At 41.6% G+C, this 21,888-nt stretch overlaps 1 protein-coding gene across 1 annotated transcript in view; it reads right to left on the bottom strand.

Annotated features, from left to right (window-relative positions):
- TMEM178B (transmembrane protein 178B) overlaps nucleotides 1-21,888 on the bottom strand; it is a 215,873-nt gene that overhangs the window by 149,752 nt on the left and 44,233 nt on the right. The window contains exon 2 of the mRNA XM_066183821.1: nucleotides 10,050-10,163. Within this exon, the coding sequence (XP_066039918.1) occupies nucleotides 10,050-10,163 (114 nt within the window). The remainder of the gene's footprint in view (nucleotides 1-10,049; nucleotides 10,164-21,888) is intronic.

Raw genomic sequence — 21,888 nt, 5'->3', positions numbered from 1 at the left:
TACATGGCTTTGTGAACAAATCACACTAAGCTAATTTCCAAAATGTTCCACTTCTGTCTATCTTCTTGCACTGAAGTAAGGAAGCACTTAACTCCTCATTAGTAGCTCTGTATGTGGCATGTAATCACCTTGAAATATTTAACTGCTGGATTTCATCTCACTATCATCGCGGGATGGGGCATCAGACCGGGGTATAAACAAACTGGGACATAAATCATCATAAACCAGGCATTAAATTGGTATATAAATCAAAAATTATAGAAGTCAGATGGATGAGACCCATTAGAGCCTCCCGTTTGTTCTTTCCTCTTCTTTCACCCTAAGAATGCACAAGGCATCATTCTTGATTAGCCAAGAGACAGAAGAACGCCCATCTCTCCCCCTCTGTGTCTCTCAAGAGGGAGAGGAGGGAAACAGAGAGCTCTGTATGCATATTAATAAAGCTATATTTTGACTGGCTGAATGACTCGAAATTATTAGCAATGGTATGTTTTACCTGTCAACATCTCCACACTGCAACAGGCAAAAAGTCTCTAATACTTCTTTGCAAAAAATCACTAGTAGGACTGGAAGGGGTTGGCTCTCAATTTTCCTGCACTCAGAACAGAACTTACCTTAAGACTCTCTTCAGCAATGAAGACAAAAATGTCTTCTTTTCCCCTGCATAACAGTATGAGACAATGCAAAACACCACCTAAGCCACAGTGAATCTAAGTGCCTGCCCTTATAAATATGACAAAACAAAACCAAAAATCCCAAAACCTATCAACATGAAGGTTACCAAGCCAAGTATGCCAAGCGAGGAAATACAGAAATGGGACCCTTTGAAAGGATCAGTGTGAAAGGTGAGAAAACAAGCTCCTTAGCAAAGAGCAATTAGACCAGAGATCAGTCAGCTGGCCACACCTCCTCCTCCCTCTCACACAAGCACTTTCATCCTCACTTACCCTAAAACTCCTCAGTGATGGTAAGTCAGTCCAAGAAATTTCTTCAGAGGTGGTTCCTAGCCATGTTCTTCTCATTTACTCTGACCCAGTGTGAGTTGGGTGGCCATTTAAAGTTTGGTTATATAATGTGGAGCTCTTAGAGTTACTCTGAAAGTCAGTGGGAGCTGTGCTCTGGAAATATGTAAAACTCAAGCTTTCCTTATACCCAACTGGACACCCAAAAAACCCAAACAAGTCATCTTTGATTGTCAGGCCTAAAATGAAAGTTATAGCCAACCACAAGATGCTACTACATATTAATATATTTATATTTACATGCCCTTCTTCAAGACAATGACTAGAAATTTGACAAAACCCATTAAGTGGTTAACTCCATCATAGGATCAGGAGTTGTGTAATCTGCAATTAAAAAGTCCAACAACCATACATTCAGTAATGAAAAAGAAACCAAACAGAGGCATCACAGAATATCCCAAATGTATGGAACAAGGCAAGAGTTATGTGATTACAGTTATTAAAGACTCAATAATGAAAGGAGTGTGCTTAGAGGAGATAAATTAAGGCCAAGTACACAGCCCAAACTGGGTCATCTAACTTTACATGCTTGTATTTGCAACCTTAAAAATGCTCATTCGATTTTAAGTGAGCTTTAAGCAAACAATGAACTGCAAACCCAGAAATTCTAGTGTGGGGTTTCTTACTAATGCAGAAGAGTGGCAAGAGGGTCATCAGCAGAGTAAGACTATCCTGATTCACCTGTGAGCTCCATTATGTGAGCTGGGGAAGAACCTGCTGGCTAAGGGAGCAGGATGAGACCTCCCCTCTGCCAGTGTTTCACAGCCACACAGCAGTAGATGTACAGTAGGACATCTGACTTGTGCACTTTGAACAGAGCTTTGGAGGGGATCCTATACTTTCCTGTTTGTTCCCCACTTCAACACATTTTTGCACCTGCTCTCCAAAATTATTCCAATCCACCACTCCAACCTTTTTCCCTGATTGCAATGCTTAGTAATCCCTCATCTCATCTCATCTCTCCCAACTCTCTGGCACTGTTTTACCCCTTTCCTTGTCCTCATTTTCTCCCTTCCCAAATCTTGTCCATATTTGCTATTCAGGCACCCCTGTCATCTCAGAACTGGAGGGCCTACTGACCTCCTCCCTTACTCCATCCCTGCTCTTCAGCCTGTAAGAACCAAACAAAAAGTAGTATGCAGTTGGGAAAGTTATTCATCACTCTAAGTATTAAGGTCACAGGCATATTAGCAGATCCTAAGATGAAGCCTAGCAGAAGGCAATAAAATCCCTTACAGTTTTCAAAATAGGTCTTAGACACTGATGAAAAAAAAAAATGTATCTTAGCTTGAAATAGCAGGATATGAAGAAAACCCTACAGCAGGGAGAGAGGGAAATGAGAAGGTCTGTCACTACCACCTGGCCATTAGCTGTGTGAACAATGAGTGCTATGAAGATCCAACAACAAGAGACCTCCAGGCATGTGAGCACCTGCTGCCTGACTAACCTCTGGGATGGCTGCCCCGTCTGTTGTTGTCATAACCAGTGCACTAAGGAATGACATCATACTGCCAGCCAAATGGCACTGACCAGCAGGACAGGGCCATACTTCAGGGTGTGCTTCCATCTGGGGGCCCAGGTAGCTAATTAAAAATGAAGCAGGATTTCCTTGTGGAGGCACATACAGGAAAGAGTGAAAGAAAGGAGCAAGAGAAGTGGGATGCTGCCTATTCAGACACTGTTCTCAGTAGCACCATGAAGGAAACAAAAGCAAAAATTTTCTGAGGTCAGCCTTTATTAAAAATGCAACAATCAAATATTTATTGCTGCTTATAACAGCAGATGGGGCCGTGTCCATAAGCCTGCTGGTGTTACCAAGGCATTGTCAAGCTACCAACTGAGCTTCTGTGCAAATCTCAACTTCATGTTCCATGGAATGAGAAGGCTTGCAAGTCTGTAGAAATTAGAAATCTAGACATTGCAGAAATTCAGAGTACAGATATTTTCCTGAGTGTTGATTGTTGCTGGATAATTTTCCAGTAGTTTTACTGGTTATAAGGAAGTATTTGAGTGCTTTGTAGGCTCCTGCAAAATTCAGAGCATTAAGGCCAATAAAATCCACTCAGCTTTCAGGATAGATGATGTATGTATTAAAATATTACCACTCTGTACACCCTGTAGAAATTACTCATTTCCTCCAATACTTGTTCTTCTCAGAATGTGCCAGGCTATTATTACTTTTGACTTTATAATTCATTTTTTATGCAAATGGCTTTTAGACCACCACAAACACAGGAGTGCTGCAGTTTCAGAGTGCAGTGAGTGTTATCATTCCAATACAAAGCATTATGATGGCTGTTTTGACAATGCAGCTCTCTGCACTGATACTTCAAATTCAGAGCCCATGTCCTGTGGTCCTGCAGCAGAAACGTGGAGGTAGAAGACAGGCAGAGGAGATCCCACAGTGCCAGGCAAGGAATATTTTCAAAAAGCCCAGGGAATTCTAAACACTTAGGAAGAACCAGCTACCTGTTTATGAACTGGTTCACTCTCAAGCAGTCTGGTGACACAATTTCTAAGCTGTGCAGGAAAAAATCAGTTTCCATAGCAATTCCAGCCACTTCCTGCCCAGATGCAGCACTCTTCACATTCCTGGACACAAAACACAGCTGCTGTGGAAGACAGGCTGAGGAGGCAGTGGCAAGCTGGAGAAGAACAGACAAATTCCCTCTTTCGTAGCAGTGTTAAATTCAAAGTAACAAAATCAGGTTTGTGACATATAGGGAGGAAGGAAAAATAAAAGGATTCTAGACCCAACTATCTACCTCACACAATAGGCTCTGTGAATCAGCAAAACAAGAGCTTTTGGAGACCAGGAAGAAAATTTTCATCTCTCTTCTGATGTGGAGACTTTTATGCACTATAACACAAGCCACTGGGAGCTCTGCCAAAGGCTGCGAGTGCCATGCAGCAATTGTCCCATTTTCAGCTACCAAGGCAGGAGAAAGGGAAAAGGGAGTCTTGCACTTGTTCTCTGAGAGAAAAACAAATCTCACTCCTCAAGAACACACACCAGCAAACTTGCTTGTTTGCAGCACTTTAAAGCCATGGTAGTTTGTTCATCTGCTGTGGAGAGAAGATGGCTCTTTTACACGCAACAGTTAATTCTCAGAGTGCAGCATAACATGAACATAAAGGCTGGGTTACCTATAATCCACAAGAAAAAAACAGAACAAAACAAACACACCCACACAAAGCCAAACAGGGATGAAAGCAAAATGACCTTACTACAGTCCTTCAGGTGGTTAAAAAACAAATGCAAAAAACCCCCAGCATCAGCCCAACACATGCTTGATGTTCTCCAAAGAGTAACTCAGTAGACTGAACACTCCCTGGGTTTTGAGTGCCTTATCCCCCAGTGGCTTAAAGGAACAGATCTGTTGGCTCCTGGAAGAGGCTAAACTGAATATACCACATCCCCTCATCACTTTGGAGGTACTGCCATTTTCATTACAAACACAGCCTTTGAACCGCTTTGCCATAATATACCAGATAATGGTTTCCTGAAGATTTTGGGACAAGAAAAAAAAAAAGAATTAACATCAACATAACCTCCCTTTTATTGTCAGCTTCCTTAAAGCACAAGCATCCTGTTGAAATGTTTATTCTATCACCTGAAAACACTTCTCACCCTTCCCAATGCCTGCACAATATTCTAAAGCTCAAACCCTCGCCAAGAGCACATTCCCATGTTTTGTGAACAAATTTGTAGCACAATAAAAGTGAACCTACAGGAACAGCATAAAACACATGGAACAATGTGTGAATAAATATGGACCCGCTCACATTTTCTTGGCTTTTTACTGCAATAATACACCTCCATTTCTAAGAGCATCAATGATGTTGGTCTTGTTTTTCATTAAAAAAAAATGGATCAGGTTTTGCACTCAAAGCCAGGGCCAAAGTGATACAAGGTAAATGCCTAATAGTGACTTTGTCATATCACTATGTCAGCATCTTCCATAAAGACAGTTACTTGTGCTCAAAGTTGTTGAACACAGCTTTCCTATGCTTCTCTCTTCCCCTCTCAGCTCACAGACTTGTTTTGTCTAATTAGATGAACATTCATCACCTGACAGGTCAGAGCTGACAATACCACAATCATCCTTCCCTCCAACCCTGTTTAACCAGAGATAGTTGAGAGGAAGTGATTATGGAGAAGACAAGTCCTATTTCCTCAGCTCATACTGCCATAGGCAATCAATCTGGAGCAAAGGTTCCATCTTGAAAATGTCAAAGAGAATGAAAAAAGATAAAATCAAAAATGGTCAAGTCAGCTCCAACCATTCCTCTAGGGCCAGCTGCTCTCTCAGGTTCTTCCAGCACAGCTAACAGCACAGCTAGAGGAGTATCTGCTTTGTGTGCTGAATGGTGCCATGGGGTCCTCAGCCACAAATTAACTGTCCCTCACCCACTCCCACCATTCAAGAGAAACTGCTGGTTCATCAGTCCTGCCCACCAGTCCAAAAAAAGCAGTTTGCAGTCCATGATGGGAGCCCTCTCTCTTCTGATCTCCAACCCACTGAACATGCAAAACAACATTCTTTCACAAGCACCACAGTTGGCTGTCCATACACAAGAAAAACAAAATGCACAATCAAAATACAAATACAGCGAATTACAACAGTGGCTTCAGCCTGGAAGAGGCATTTTGGTTTACTAGGGTGACCAAATATTCTGCTTTTACCTTTCCAATTCCTCTGAAGTTCTCCAAGATGCCATTTTGCCCCTGTGTTTCTTCAGTAAATACTTTTTTTTCCCTATCTCATGCTAAAGATCTGAAAAATAATCCATGGCAAGAGAAAGAAGATAGCCAGGCCTAAGCCCTTCTTTTGCTGCTTGTCACAACATTCACTAAAAGGAATAGGAAAATATTCAAAGAAAAATAATGGCCAGGTTGACTTGGAAATATCAGATTGACCAGTGCTGAAATATAGTAGCTGTGTCCTGGATGAAACTAGTCCAGAGGCATGGAGCAGGGTGAAGCTTCATGGGTTGAAACAGTATCTCTCTGCTAGGGCCTTGGATCCTATAGAAAGGACAGGGACCCTATGGAGGGGGGCAGGTTTTGGATTTCACATGCAGTTCTGTCTTGGTTTAGGGCAAATTTGGGAGGAAACCTCTGAATGGGGTTCCTCTGGAGAGCAAACCCAAACAGCTCCCTCCCCCCCTCCACCCCCGCCAGTCCGGGAAAAAGAACTTCGAGAAAAGCAGAAAAAACTATTTATTTAACAAACCAACTGCCCACAAGCAAAAGAAATGAATAATATGAAACAATAAAACTTCTTGTTGCCCCAAAGAGAGATGGCAAAACTGAGAGTCCTTGCCAGGAGTTAGCTCAGCTCCCTCAGTCTCTTATCAGTCCCAGTCCTTTCGGGGCTGGAAAATGCCGAGGTCCAGGCCCAGTGGGCCGTGGGCGCAAGATCCTGGTGCCCCTCTGGGTTTTTCAGTCCAGAGCAGATTTAAACAGTCCCAAGAAAAAGGAAAAAAGCAGTCCAGGAAGCTTCTTTGCCTCAGCTAGCTAGACTAACTAAAAGGAAAAAAAAACCTCTCTCTGGCCACTGTCCGTGCATCCGACAAACACACCGTCCCGAGGAAGAGAAGAAAAAAATGCGGAGGAGTGAAGGCTGTTTTTTCAAAACAAACCGCGTGCTTCTTCTTTCCTGGCTTCACTCTCAGAAACAGTCTTAAAGGTGCAGAACACAACATACAGCACACACAGAACAGACAACTGGGGATACAGGCATCGTAACACCACCCTAGGACAAGTTCTGCCCATTCAGAAAACAGGAGGCGATTTTTAGTAATACCCATATAAAAGCAGAAGGTGGGTTGGAGACTTCCTATCTCCCTCCTGTCTGGCGAGCAGGTAACACGTGGGTTGGCTGAGGAGAGCCCGGCTTAGGCCCTCTAGTAGGATCTCTCCCTCTCCCACTCTACGCTGGGTCTTACAGAGCAGCTGCGAGCAGCTGGCACCATCAGATCCAGGGGTGGAAGACAAGGTATCCATCAGCCTCCCTCCCAACCAGCATGGCTTTGAAACATTTGCAGCTGCCCTGGCAGAGATCACCTGACCACCACAGACCTGGGCAAGCTTTAACTCTGTCCTGACACAGATTGAGACCTTAAAACTCTAACCCTTCTCGGAGATGAAAGAAAAGGCCAAATTGGAGACATGTAAAGGGACAATGTGAAGATCTCAAGGCCAGTGAAAGAAGAGTGATTTTTAAGTGGTAGAGATGACGAGCTGCCTTGGTTCTAGGCTGAAAATCTCCGATGGATTTTGGTAACAGGATTATCTTTTAAATCGTGGACAAAATAAATTGGGGAGATGATTTGTGGATTTGAGCAAAGGTAGCTGTAATAAACTGAGTGAACACTTTTTTGTGCCCTCATGAGAGGTTGAACAGAGAGAAGTGAGAAGAAGCCCTCTGCCAGTGAAGAAGTGAGAAGACCATCTCTGTTCCCTGAGTTGAAAAAGATCCTTTGTTTTTTTTGAAACAGCTCATTTTTAAAAGGTTCCACCCCAATTTTGTGAAGTCCATGGCCCATAGGTAAGTCATGGGAAAAGCTATGTGATACGGGAAGTTCCACAAATGCAGATTCTTCTGGGTGGGCTTTTGTGTGAAAGTTACCAAACCACAGGAGTGGCTTCTCTCTCTCAATGACTAGACAAAAAAACTGTTTTATAAGTGGTACTGACCTGTGTTGGTTTTTTTTTCTTTTCTTATTTTCTTCTCTTAGTGTATATTAATAAAATCTATCTGGTTTTGCTTCTAAGTTGAGCCTGCTTTTGCCTTTTTCTCCCAAAAAAACCCTATCTTTCAGTTAGTAAACAAATTTGGTAAATGTAAAACCACCACACAAAATGGTGCCGTGACCCAGATAAACAAACCAAAATCACAACAGTCAGTTGCTAAGGCAGGGGCTAAAATCACAGGGACTTTCTGAAGAGATTTTACCCTACATGGTGCTATTGCAACACAAAGGGAGAAAAATCCCCTCAACACAACCACAACTTGAAGATTGGTATTTGCCTCATCTTTTAAAACAGGTAACTGTTCCTACACAGGAAATAGTCATATAGATTCAGTTTATTCTTAAATGCAGTGACCTCCAGAATCCCACCCAGTGGGATTACCCCATATATCAAAGCACTCTGTTGCACCAACGACTCAGGAGACGAGAGCTTCAGCAAAGTATTTCTCTTCTCCTCTGTCTTTAGATAGGTGAATGCAGACGTCAGTTCTATCTACATCTTTCTATGTCCTGAAACTGGCAAAAAAATTTGCGTCAGAAATACGATCCCACACCTACACACTTAATGTATCCTCTGCAGGGAGGGGACAAGCAGCCTCACCCTGAGAGTGCCTCAGACCACACCAGACACACAAATGTGTGAGAAGTGTCCAGGCTGCACCTCTGGAGACTGACAAATGCCCTACCAAAACACAAGGCTCAGGAACTTGCTGATCCAAGTTGGAGTAATGGACGCACACAACCTTAGATCACCAGGTATATAACCCTTTCTTTCAGCCATTGCTGAGACAAAGATTAATTTTAGAAAATCATTTCTGAACAGTGAGATTCCCAGTAGATGGTTGCAGAAAAGTCATTGTTACTCCCAATAGTGGGAAAACCACATGTACACAAAAAGCATAAACCAAAGCCCCTTCCTGTTGCCCTATGAGCCCTAACAGAAGATGTCTTGGGTGGTGGGTGCACTTCTTGTTTTGGTCATAGATGAGCTTTGTTATGTTTAACATGAAACTAACACCAGCAGAGAAGACAAGTGGTAGGAGAAACCTGAAGAGAACTGAACCTTCTGATCCTCTGATTTCCAATTAGCATAACACAGTATTTTGCAAGACCAGCCTCTTACAACCTGCAGAGAGGCATAAGCTCAATTATTCCTTTTCTTTGTCATGTCACAATAAAAATATGTATTTATCCACAGAGACACATTAAAAAAATCAACAGGCATTTATCAAGACCCTCTAGAATGTTCTTCATTCTTTACCAGAGTGGACCAGGAAGGTCTACAAGCACCAACGAATCTCAAACTGTGCTGGACCTCACCCGTGCAGGAAATCACTTAGAACATTGAACTTTCTTCTCCTCAGAGCTTATGAAAGGCCCTTCTAAAAGGAAAACAAGAGCTACACGAGGGAGGAGTGAAACATACTGAAAGCCATGGGAAGACCAGAGGTCTCTCAACTAGAATCAGCATTGCCTCAATCCCTGCCACCTTCAAGGAGGTCTAACTGCTTCCACCAAAACAAAGCTGCTCAGGACATTCATCAGTCCCCATGACAATGTAGTAACAAGAGCAGTCACAGTGGCATCCTTCCTTGTGAAATCCTACCTCTTGCATTTTATCAGTGAAAACTCTTCTCTGTCTCCAAGATGTGAACGAGACAAGATTCCAGGTCAGCCAATACATCCCAAGGCAATTCCATCCCTGTCAGATCTCGTCACTTCAGCAAATGTTACAAGTTGGTCACCACTGGCTACAATTACCACTGAGGGCTAAGCTCCTTCCTTGTGCCTTAAAGGGTGCAGCAATTCTCCTTCAGGATCTTCAAAGGAGAGTGATGCCACACTCACACAGGAGCTGCTGGCAGCAGGACATACTCTACAATAAAAGCCAGCAATGAATTCTCCTGGAAGCAGGAAACTCAGCAGCAGTGGCATGAGAATGTGCTCACGTACAGAGCATTCCACTGAATTAAAAAATAGGGCATTGATTTTGTTATTCATTTCTGTATTTAACTCAGTATTAATCTCTGCATACAAATGCCTTTTCCCCACTGCCACATTCACATGCCTGGGAAGAATTTCCAGTCAGCAGCAGAAACAGAGATGTAGGTCCTAAGAACAAATCGATCCGTCTGCTACAAAGACAAACTGTTTGTGAGATGCGGGCTCTGAGCGGGCTGTCACTCAGAGTCTCTGCTCTCGTTTATCAGGAAGCACCTCCCGCCTGCACACAGGGAGAGAAAGGTGAGGAAAGGCAGCAACACTTACGCAAGGCATGCCACTCATCCTGGCGGATGGTCTTGGTGATGTTGTAGGTAAGGTTCTTGGGGATGGTGGCTGAGGAGTAGTGGTACTTGATGTACGAGCATCGCTCAATTGCTCCTGGGAAAGGCAAAATGCAGAAAAGTGTGGTTAAATGAATGTAACGTGTCCTTCCAGCTACAGGCCAGATGGGTTTGACAACCAAAAACAAAGCAATCCCTACCCATCCCTGCCGACTGTGACAACAGTGCACTCTCTCTGGCCTATGATATGCAAGCTCAGATCCAAACTTATGACACAGGAAGTTTGTCTTCCACACATTCCAGGCATCTTCCAGGCTGGCCTGGAGTAGCTGCCAGTGCCTGCTTTCACCATGAGACACCTGTGTGGCAAATGACCCCTCCTTTCATGTCTTCTCTGAACTATGAGCTAGAAACTGCCATGCAGTTAGTGTATAGAAACTACAAATTCATGCCTTAGCTTTTTGTGCAGTCAGTTTATTATTTCCTTAAATAATAAAAAAAAAACCCACAGAAAAATTATACATACAGTGAACAATTTCCTGACCCTTTCCACCCCACAGCGGAAGGACACGTGACAGACTATACTGTCTCTTGAAGGTACCCAGACACTTTTACAGCATGTTCAGAGACAGAATTCATTGGCATCCCTGAACAATGAGGCTCAGACGGCAACATCAACGGTTGAAATGAGCAATTTTTTTTTTCTCTGTACTTTCCTCAGGATTTCACCTATGTTCCATGGAAAAAAGCACCATGTGCTGCTTCTGATGTCTTCTGGTCGCATCATTACACCTCCTTTTACAAACACCTTCCTTCCTGTACAATAATTGCCCCTCCAGGATCTGATCTCCTGGCATCTCTCTGCATAGTTAGTGTCCTTAGAAGAAAGGGTCTGGTGTACTCTGATGCTTTCCATGAATTATAGCCTAGCCAAATTCCACATCTGATCAGAAACCTGTAACAGTATAACTGTTACTGTATTGATGAAAGCCAGACAGGTTTCCTACATTGCTTTTGCCAGCATTCTCAGCTAACACTGGCTTTATTAGAGCTCTACTAAGCTGTCAAAGCTCATGGAAGTCATTTTCCCACTAACATTATGTTATTTTGGCTCAGGCTTTTGATAACTAAATAGGTATCCTTAATGTGGCTGGCCACGCTGTTTGCTACTAGCTACCACTAGTCAGAGAAGCAGCTATGCTGGAAATGCTTTTATGTATTAAAAATACATTAAGATGAGCACTCAATAGAATAAATTAAATGAAGCAATGAATTATATAAATAATAAAGAGCGCTATATACAAGCAGGGAGGTAGAGGACACTTACTGCCAGCCTGAACTGAAAAGGCAGACCCATTAGCCTTGTATTGACAGTTCCACAGGGTGAAATATGCTTTTAAACTGCTACAAATACAACTTTCTACTAAGGGTTATAAGATACTGCTTGGCATGAACTTAGATCATGGACCTAATTCACAGTATGAAGAAGAAAACCCACGAAACAAGTTATTAATTACATTACAGTCTACCAGCATCTTCCAGAGTTAGTGCAGTATAAACATTTGAGGTCCTCATTGTTTGCTTCTTTTAAGTATTCTTCACATTCTGCCTTTGACAGCAATTAGATTAGACAAAGCCAAATATTATAGGGGGAAAAGGCAAAATATTTACATATGTATCCGCCTGCCCTGACAGCGTGATGGGCTTCTGTGTGAGTCTGCACCATCTGGGCACCAAACGTACGCCCAGAATTAAAGTTTCAAACTAAGAATAGTATTTAAATAAAAAGACAGCTAGTGTGCAAAGAGCTTTTAAAAAAAATCCCCAAATCACAACCTTGCCTTCTTATAGGTTTTCCTATCCTCTTTTGCTCAGCTGCTTTCATAGATTGGAAGCATCAGCAAGAAAACAACAAATGCTTATTTGTCAGAAATTAATCTTTAAGTTATCAGATATCTGCCCAAACAAGAGATTTATATAGAATAGTAGAAATGGACACAGAGCCAAGATGCAAAATAAAAGCTTACAGAAGGAAGGAAGAAAAAAAATCCTGTTCTATTTGCAGCTTTTCTGGAACCAAAAAGGCTAATTTCTAGTAAGGTCCATCAGATATCTAATTCTGCAAAGACTTTTGGTGGTAATGCAGCAAGCTGCTCAATATCACTTTTATCACCAAAGCCTAAAGCAGAAAGAGATTATTGGCCGAATTCAGGTCGTCACTTGACCATATCCATAGTTTTGGGCTTATGCTTACTTACCCATGCCTCTAATGAGACTTAAGCACACAAAAATAGCTTTGGGACCACTGTCAACCAGGGTGGGGAAATAGAGCATGGTACAGCACTTGGCACAGCAGTTCACAGAGGGCACTGAAGCCCTGCCAGCTCTACCAGGGAGCAATGGTATCCACTCAGCAGAAGCAGGCAGTATCTTACTGAGAAACTCAAGATTTTCATGGCCCAAAATGATAATGCTTGTGATTGCTTGGCATTTAAACATGAACCTCTTATTTAAACCCACTCTCACAAGTGTAGGAGAGTGACTATGCTGAGTCAATGCCACTACATCAGCATATATCTAACTAGAGGTGAAAATGAGCTTTTGAACTTAAGAAAAAGACTTCCAATTGCCTGGACCCGGCAATAAAAATTAGGAAAAGAGTGAGTTTATGGGCAATGATGATTTCATACTTCTGATGTTTCCCTACTTGTTCCACACAGAAGAGAACAATGCTCAAGATGCCCAAAGATCCAAGTCCTGGAGGACCCTGTGAGAGCAAAAACAGCAAAAGCAGCAAGGATCAGAACTACTGCTCTGCTGGAAAACCTTCTCAGAAAAATGCCACAAAATCCTTATCTTCAGAAGAATTACTAGCTAAGCTTACTCCAGTCTTTGGGGTAGGAAGCAAAGCAAGCTTTCCTTTCTTTGCAATTTCTAAACTGCAATTTATGGAGCATCTCCAGCCTTCAGCACAACCTTAGACCAAATGCAACTGCAGCTTTGCTCTGCACTTTACTCCAATAACTGGGAACAGTATTTATAGAGCAAAGCAGTGAGTGGGGTTTTTTTAGCTAGGAGCCGCCACAGCAAGAGTTATAGCTGGCCACAAGAAACACAAAAACCACCACAAAGCTGCTCCAGGGACTGATGCAGTATATCCTATATTTCTCTGACCAAAGGGAAATGCTTGCTGAAAAACCAAAAGAGAAGTGGCTGACATCTTCCAATAGTGCGCTAAGAAAAGGATCAGCAGAAGGATGCAACTGGTACCATGCAGAGCAAACCTCTGCCTCATCATCACAAGCACAGATGCTCAGGGGATTCAGCAGCTGTTAACTGTGGCTAGAAACCTCCTGCTCCCTCAAAGGTCAGATGACAAACGAATTGGAGATAAGGAAACTAGGGATAGCTTCATCCTGAGCAGCTAAGTATTCCCAGCATCAGACTTGCACCTCCTCTTACTGACTCTCCTGACTGCTCAGTTTCCTTCCCACAGCTGCTGATTATTGCTCCATACTATCACCTTATCATTCCATAATACTTCCTTTTCTCTCCATTACAAGAAAAACTTTTAACCTAGGCCACAGCAGAAATATCACATGAAAACACTGATTTTTTTTTTCTATTCAATTTTCAGAACTTTACCAACTAACACCCTGATGTTAGTCCAGCTGCTAGAGAAACTCAGCTACCACCGCATTGCTGGAGATGTAAACACCATCCCAATAAAGACTTCAAACTGTTTGGTAATGCAGAGAGTGACTGAACCACTACCTCACTCTAAGTAAGAGTGTTGACATCAATTAAGGTCATAGTGCTGGTGCTTAGACTCTTTCTCTGGTAGGTAAACACACAACTTTTTCAGAACTTTTGGACCAGTATATCTTCATCACCACTGTGCCCTCACCACTCCCCTAAATACAGTATTTCAACTCTTCCAAACTGCTCCAAGCAACAGTTTTTACCATGGTTAATTTAAAAAATAGAATGGTAATTCCAAACACCACCAAGGTACTGGTTAGTTCTGTCCTAAATTTTGGATCTCAGAAGCACCCAGAGACATTTGTCCTGGTCAATTGACTTCTGCAAAGATGGTTGCCAAGTTCCATGAATTTACCACATCAGCGTGATCATATAGTTCAGCATTCTGCATAATACAGACCAACCCATCTGAGAGCTGGCAACACTAGGTAGTCCTTGACATTGTCTTTCATCAAACTGGTAACCTGTGAGAGCAGTTAGATGACAGCAATATCACTTCAGATCCAGCCCAAGATGGCACAGAGTTACTTGCATGAGTTATCTGAGTACTCCTCTCCTGTCTTGAGGACTAGAATATTTCACACTACCCTCCTGTCTCAGCTTTCAGGGTTGCAGATTGTAGAATCATCCTTAAAGGTTCAACTACAGATTGACTCAATGCCTGCGAATAAGCTACTTATGGTAGGTAGAGGAGTTGCAGATAGAGATAAAATTTTCTCCCACACTAAGATTCTCTGCAGCAGTCCCTGGGTTAGAGCAATCAGGAATCTCAGATGCAGGGAGCCAGCAGCTCACTTACTCTGGATGAACTATGGTGTAGCCATTCCAGACTCCACAAGCCAGGACTGAGAGTCACCTTGCATTCTGTAGCAAGCAGAGATCTGAACCAGAGGGTACCCATTCTTCTCTTCTAGTATGCATATTGGTTTCTAGGAAGGATTCAGATGTAAAACTAGTATTTGTTTTACAACGTTTCCTGTCAAAACTTTTGATATTATGAGCTTCCCTGAAAAGACTGGTGCGGATATTCTGAGCCTTTGCTACCTCCAGGCAGCTTTTCCTTCCTCTGTGTTGCAGATACCCCTGGATGAATTGTTTTGTAGCAAGCAATTCCGCAAAAATTCACCCTTTGTGCTAGTTCTAATTTTCACAAATCCGTTTGAGAATTACCACACAAACATTTCCTAGTAAAAGGAATCTTAGCCCCTGGCTTGCAAACTGCACTCACTACATAAATTTGCTCTTCATTATGAGAAACTGCCTTTCAGTATGAGAGATTGCCTTAATGCCATGGTTTGGTTACTATTCCCTTATTGGGTGACTATCTCTATAGCAAACAAAGAGATGTAGATTGGTCATTTAGCCTCTAATGGTTTCACATTATCTTCAGAAATCTGTAAAGCAGAGGAAGTTCATAGTGGGTTGTTTTTCTTAGCATAGCATTTCAGTAAGGTTTCCAGAGGCTACAATCACAGTTAGGACCAATATTTGGTTACAAAAAGCAATTCCATGTGGCATATGTATCTATTATTGTCTTTAAAGTCTTCTCCTACCTGGAAAAGTTCACTGATTATTTGTGTTAGCATTTTTGCATCCTTCAAACTAGCCCTGGCAATTCAGGCTGGTGCAATTTCAGAATTATCAGCCTCAAATGCATGTGCTGCCCTCAGTTACTATAATCATTTCTTATGTGTCATCAAAACTCATCTGGAGGTACCTTAATATAGGCAAGACTCTTGCAGTTTCAGCATGAATTAACTGGTCAAATTAAACCTTGGAGGAGGATAGAAGGAGAAATTAAGTTCTACTTTGACCAGCTGCTATGACATAACTGCAATCAGACTGCAATCTGATTGCAATCATGCCATCAGATATGCTGACTAGATAATGAACTCAGGATGACTTTTTTAATGAAATCAGATACTTATTAGAAAATATTGCAACACCTTTAACAGGATTTTTTTGTTACTTCTACTAGTTACAACCATGAAAGTACTGGTTACATTTTTTTTCCAGATCTATAAAGAGATTAATACCAATATGCAGGAACACTATTCTTCCGCATTAACTGTAGAATTACTTATGTTAAAATGGTTCTCTAGATGACCAATGCCCTGTTCAAAAGAGGCACAACTTCAAAGCTAAAATCAGACACAAAGACAGTTTATGTTGCTCAGGACCTTGTCCAATCAAGATTTAAATACCTCTAAGAATGAAGGTGCACATCCTTGATCACCTATTCCAACATCTGACCACCCCTAATACCAAATCAAAAATTCCACTGGTGCCATCTGAATATTTTGAATAATAGAATAGCCCAGAGTAAAGGGCTAAAAATCTAGGAAGAATATGCAAGAGGCACCACCTTAATCAACATGTTTGGTGAATATTCATTAACTTATATGCATAAATAGAAGCCAATGTTCTAATTAATGGAGCTCAACATAGATTTTCAGTTGCAGCATGGGCCAAACTACTAGAACAAGAGATGTTTCTTCCTAACTTGCCTGGCATCCTCCTGCACTGATGTTCAGCTTGATCTGCCAGTAGGGCTCATTGCAACTTGTCCTAGATATAGTGAAATAACTCCTGGTGCTCATTGCTGCTTGCTGTGAGCTGCCAGGAAATTGGGCTGATGCATCCCTTCAGTTGATGAGCTGGAGTTTCTGTCTGTTGGGTTTAAGACGCAGTTGCTAGCCTCTAGCTGCCTCCCCTGCAAGTGGATAGAGGTGCACAGTCAGGTTCTACTCATCTTTCAGATATCTGAGTAAAATCAGAGAGGGATCTGTGCCCTTTCCCATTTGCAGACAGACCCAAGGGTCACATATTGGGAGAGACAATGAACGTGTCTACAGGAACATGTGACATGGATCAGGAGTGCACTTTTGAAAATGACCACCTGATCATGTCCAGTTGCTGTACTTTGGTTCAGAACACAATGTAATGTGACATGATGCTCATTCTTCATAAATAAAACTAAATCAGAAGATGTGCGAACGGAAATTCAACTAAAGGTACAAGAGCAGAGCCAGTTTGAAGTAACATCCCCTCCTTGAAAACACAAAGTGAGCACTAGGTTTTAAGCACAAACTTTCTTTTAAATTCAACCCCACCAGGAAAGAAAAATAAACAAAATTTCAAGTCACCAGGAAAGTTTTGTACAGCTGCAAAAGTGTATTAATCTGTAACTTATTTTGGTGCCTCTCAAGAATAACTCATAAGCTGTATTTCAATTGAAAGTCTGAAAAACACACTTTGAAAATTCTACAACATTTTTCTAAATTTCATAGGGTTTTTTTCAGCTGAAGCCACCAGCAGCATTAGATTAAGTTTCACAAGTGGTTCTGTTCCCTTGCATACTTTTTTCTTCAGAAACAATTTTCTACATGAAAATAAACAACAATTTCCTAACTGTATTTAGGTGTAACTATAAATGTACTTACAAGCACATCACGCACCTACAGACTCCCTGTGGGGTAAAATGCAGAAAGTCTGCAGTGCAGCCTGTTAGGCTGCCAGTTGCAAATGGATATTTCAATATGCAATCTTATTTAGACTTGCTTTTTACATGTAGATGTCTTTACTGGCCACCAAAAGTGCAATGAACACAGAACTTCAGGAAAACATACTCAGAAGATTGCAGCATCCTCTGTTTTACCTGAAGGGAAAGCTTGCCTGTATCCACTGAGTTGACAACCACTGAAAGGATGAGACAGAAAATAAATATTTTGTCCACAGAATGGCACATACCCAGCAAATGCATTAACAGAAAGCACAGCTTAAAGATTTTCATTAGGAAAGCGAGCAAACTTTTTTTCAGAGTGAGAAGAAGAACCATGATGCTTCTTTTTCCTCCCATTTTTCTTCAAAGCCCATCTCACTTAACTTCCAAATAAAGACTCTCTCAGAGCCTCTAGTTTAGTGAAATTTGTTAGGCAATGCTCAGCTGGCAAAGTAGCCTTGTAAAAACTTAGCAGGAGGATGGTTGAAAGGATCCAACATACTGTGCTATCCATACAGAAATGAGGTAATAGACAATAGCGTGCCATTTCCATTCTTTCCAAGTTGTCTGGGATGAAAACCTGCCAGCTCCCTTCCAGTAATGACCCTCTAGATCTCTAGAGATATAGAAAAATCAGATACAACACACACATGAAAAAGAAGTCATCCCTAAAGATAATGGATAACAGCTTTGTTGGGTATAGGCTTTATATGACCAGATTTCACAGAGCAACTTCCACATATTTCAGACTGTTACACCTACATTTCAATTTCTGTTTCCACACCAAAATATCTAATTTTTCTTTTCAACCACTGTGTGAGCAAAGACAGAGGTGCAGACGACATGTGCACACATACTGAGCAGACAGCAACATTTTCAGAGAAAAAATAAAGCGCTTGAGCAGCTTTTTCCAGGCCTGTTCCTCACATGCTCTCTGGATAGCCCAGCAAATAGCAGCTTGCTTAAAGCCACCAGCTGGCAGAAGATAAATATTCCACCCATGATAAGAAAAGAATCCAAGTATGAGACCAAAAGCTGAATTTGCATTGGAAAGTGATGAGCTCACACTTTCTCTCCAGGGACCAAGGAAAGGGGGCTGGCAAGGAAGCAGGAGCAAGAAGAGGGTTATGAAACACTTTTTTACTTCAGCTATTAATAACAGTCTCCAAGCCACAGGGCACTTGAGAAGAGGAAGGCTTCTCCTTGCTTCTATTAATCTTTTTGTCCACCTATTTGCTTTGGGCTGGCCACAGGGGAAAGGGAAGCAGAGCACAAATGAAAAGTTAAGGAGGTTAAAAGGGCTGAAAAATATTTGCTCCTACATGTTTGGAGGCAGAAATTAAATGATCAATAAAAAGTCAGTGAGACAGCAATTACCAGTAAAAACTCACTGATGACCCAATAGCTCATGGAACAAAGCAATATCTCAGCACTGCTGCCAAGGCAAAGAAAAAGCACAGCTAATGCTATTCCATAGTCAGGTTTCTTCTAAATCAATGTACACCCCATGATTCTCATAGTAAGGTGCTCCCAAGAAGCTTGGTGTTTCATGAACCAGTTTCAAAACCTATTTCAAAGGGATGTCTAAGAAGCAGGGTCCCAGATTGCCAAGGAGAAAATAAGGGTGGATCCACTGACATCACTTAATCTGCCGAGTGTCTGATCACATGCAGTGAAGTCTAAGGGTGCCTATCTCTCTACCTTGGGACGCTATTTCACATGCTGCTTTGCAATGTAAATGTGACTTTCAAGACACATTTAGTCCTCTTCTTAAAGGAACGTAAGAGGAACATAAGCTCTTCTCTGTATCCCCTGTTAGTTTACAGCAAGCACCACAAACAGCTGAGCTGGAGAAAGCATTTAGCTTTCTTGTAGCACTTCAACCTCATGTTTAAACAGCAGAAATCACAACATGACAGAATCATTCAGATGCTTGCATGCAACATTGAGGAAATAAGGCTGAGACCTAACACAGACAAATCTCTCAGAAGATCCCACTTACAGGGGATCTTACACTCAGCACTACAGCAGTCTCCTTAAAAAAAAAAATCCCCTAAACAAAAGGACTTCTATGAGCTATGCAACACCTTTATGATACCATCCTCATGCAGGCTTTGTCCTGCAACTAAGCACAGGGGTCACAGGCATAGTTTCACAACTTGAACTGGAACATGATCAGTTAAGGTGAAGAGAAAGAAGGAAGAATAAAGTTTGTGGCAGGAGTCATACGGTAGGGATTTGTAGAATTAAACTAAGGAGACAGTTTTCCCCTTATAGTAAAAAAACATTTTGCTTATAAGCTGAAATCAAGAGGCATTTTTCTAACTCACATGCTATGTACAAAAGGTGAATTATCTTGCCTTGAATTTGGAAAGTACACCCCTGTTAGCATAGATCCAGTTTTGCACATTTTAAATTAAACGTAACTAGAAGAAACCACCATATTTGAAATTATCTCAGTACCAAAAGCAGAAATACCAGCAGGCAACTAGCCTATCAAAGAAATAAGCGAGGAAAAAAATCCAGCATCAGCTTTGCAACCAGGCTGGGCTTTTTCCCCATGAGCAGATTCCAGCACGGATAGACCAGGAAGAAGACACCCTGCTAATCCCATAAACTGTTTTCTCCTCATCCTGGGCTGATGGGACAGACTATCTCCATCCATCAAGGACTCTATTGAGACTTTAAAACTCTGCAAACAGAAGACTTTGGACATATTCTGTCTTTGGTAGAAAGACTCCATTCTTAAATACATCCTTATATTCTAGATTCTCTAAAACCCATTAATCTTTTTTATGCTGTCCCTATTCTAGTTACTTCAAGAAAAAAAATAGGGTACTGCAGTAGGAATAAAGAAATTTTCAAGACATCACTTCATACATAAGAAAGTATTTCCAAGACAAGGATCCCCTGCAGTTATTAAATGTACATGCGGAGTAAAGCTAACAGATGAGATCATCCCTAAGTGAGCAGAGTTTCTTCCTACAAGTACATAATGTCTCTTGCCTCAAACTCTACCAACTGCATAACTACTTAGATCACGCAGTCTGACGGACAAAAGCTACTAAAACTACCTTGAAATAAACATTGAGATTTTTTTTCCTGGTGAGTAGAGACCATTAAATTATACAGGCAGTATGTACAATGTCTCTCCAAAGTGAGGAACTGCTCTGTGTTTGGCCATGCTCTTTCCCTGTAAATTCATTCCCTGGGTTGTCCTTGTTCAAGTCATTAACTGGTGAGCCACCATCACTAAATTGCAAAGATACTCCATCTTCCTTTGTAAAGGAGCACACATTCAGAGGGACAAAAGACTGCACAGCTCACCGCCCTTCCCTTGCAAGGCTGTTTGCTGCACTGTTATAACTGGACTTACTATTGTACATGAGGGCTTGAGTCAAATAAAGGCCTTGAGAAATTGAATGTTATGTAGATATTTAAAAAGGTGTCCTTGAATAGTCAAACAAACTGAAAGACAACTAGTGCGAAAAGGAAAAGAAGATAAAAACGGTGGTAAGAAGATCAGACAACTGTACTGTGAAATCCAAGATGAGCAAAAGCACAATTTGGTCATTCTGAAGCCTATGAACCACAGATATTGTTAATCTCTCTGCTGCTGTCTGAAATCATAAGCGGTTTCTTCTGCCAGAAGAAAATTATTCTTGAAGAAGTATTTGAAATAGGAAAAGTTGGTGGATGTGATCAAAAAATATTTTTACAATTGACTGGACTGTGCCCTTACTTATCCGGTGATGAGTTTTGCAATACCATCATATGCCCTTGTGTACCGAAGGCTTAGGCATTGAGCCCCTCTTCACAAATGCTACACTAACTCATTTCTGGTGCATCAAGGTCTTGCTGCTCTCAAACGTACTTCAGTCAACAACTTCGGGCTAGAATGTCAACATTGCTGCAGCCACTCTGCACCAAACAACATGTCTCACAGCAGATGAAAATACTGGAAGGATAAATGCCCTTGCATGGGGTTAGAAGAAACCAGATTCTGAGAAGGGACTGACTTCTCTCCAGCCCCAACCTTCCCTTTGCTTATTCCCAGTACAAATCTGCAAGGACCAGAGTATGCCAATAGCTGCCATCTATGGGAAAATTAGCAGTGATATGACCTGTTGCCAGCATCATCTTGAACAAGGAACTAACTTATTCTAGTCAAGTCTCAAAGACATTTAGTACCCAATCACTTTAGCTAAGATTCATTATATTTCTCTTAAGACATGCATACGATGTGCTTCAATGAAGAAATAAACAGCAGAAGCCAGCCCTACTTATGTAACAGGGCAGCAGAATAGAGTAAGGAAAAGCCCTATAGATCTAAAAGAACCTATTTTTTTTTCCATGCCAAATAAAGTTAGACTGTTACAAAATCAAGTGACCCGAACTTAGGCCCAGAGCTGGTGTATATTTGATTGTATTAAGGTGTGGGATGAGAATTTCTCATCCCATCTACTGCTGGGCCAGTGTAAATTGGAGGGCAGATTGGAATTTGCTTTAGGAGGGTATTGTGACACGATGTTCTCTTGCCTATAACATCCTCTTGTCT

This window comes from Chamaea fasciata, unplaced genomic scaffold (assembly GCF_029207755.1).
Source record: "Chamaea fasciata isolate MVZ Bird 193981 ecotype frontalis unplaced genomic scaffold, bChaFas1.0.hap1 SCAF_5, whole genome shotgun sequence".
NCBI classification, from domain to species: Eukaryota; Metazoa; Chordata; class Aves; order Passeriformes; family Sylviidae; genus Chamaea; species Chamaea fasciata.
This window is presented reverse-complemented; position numbering and strand designations above follow the sequence as displayed.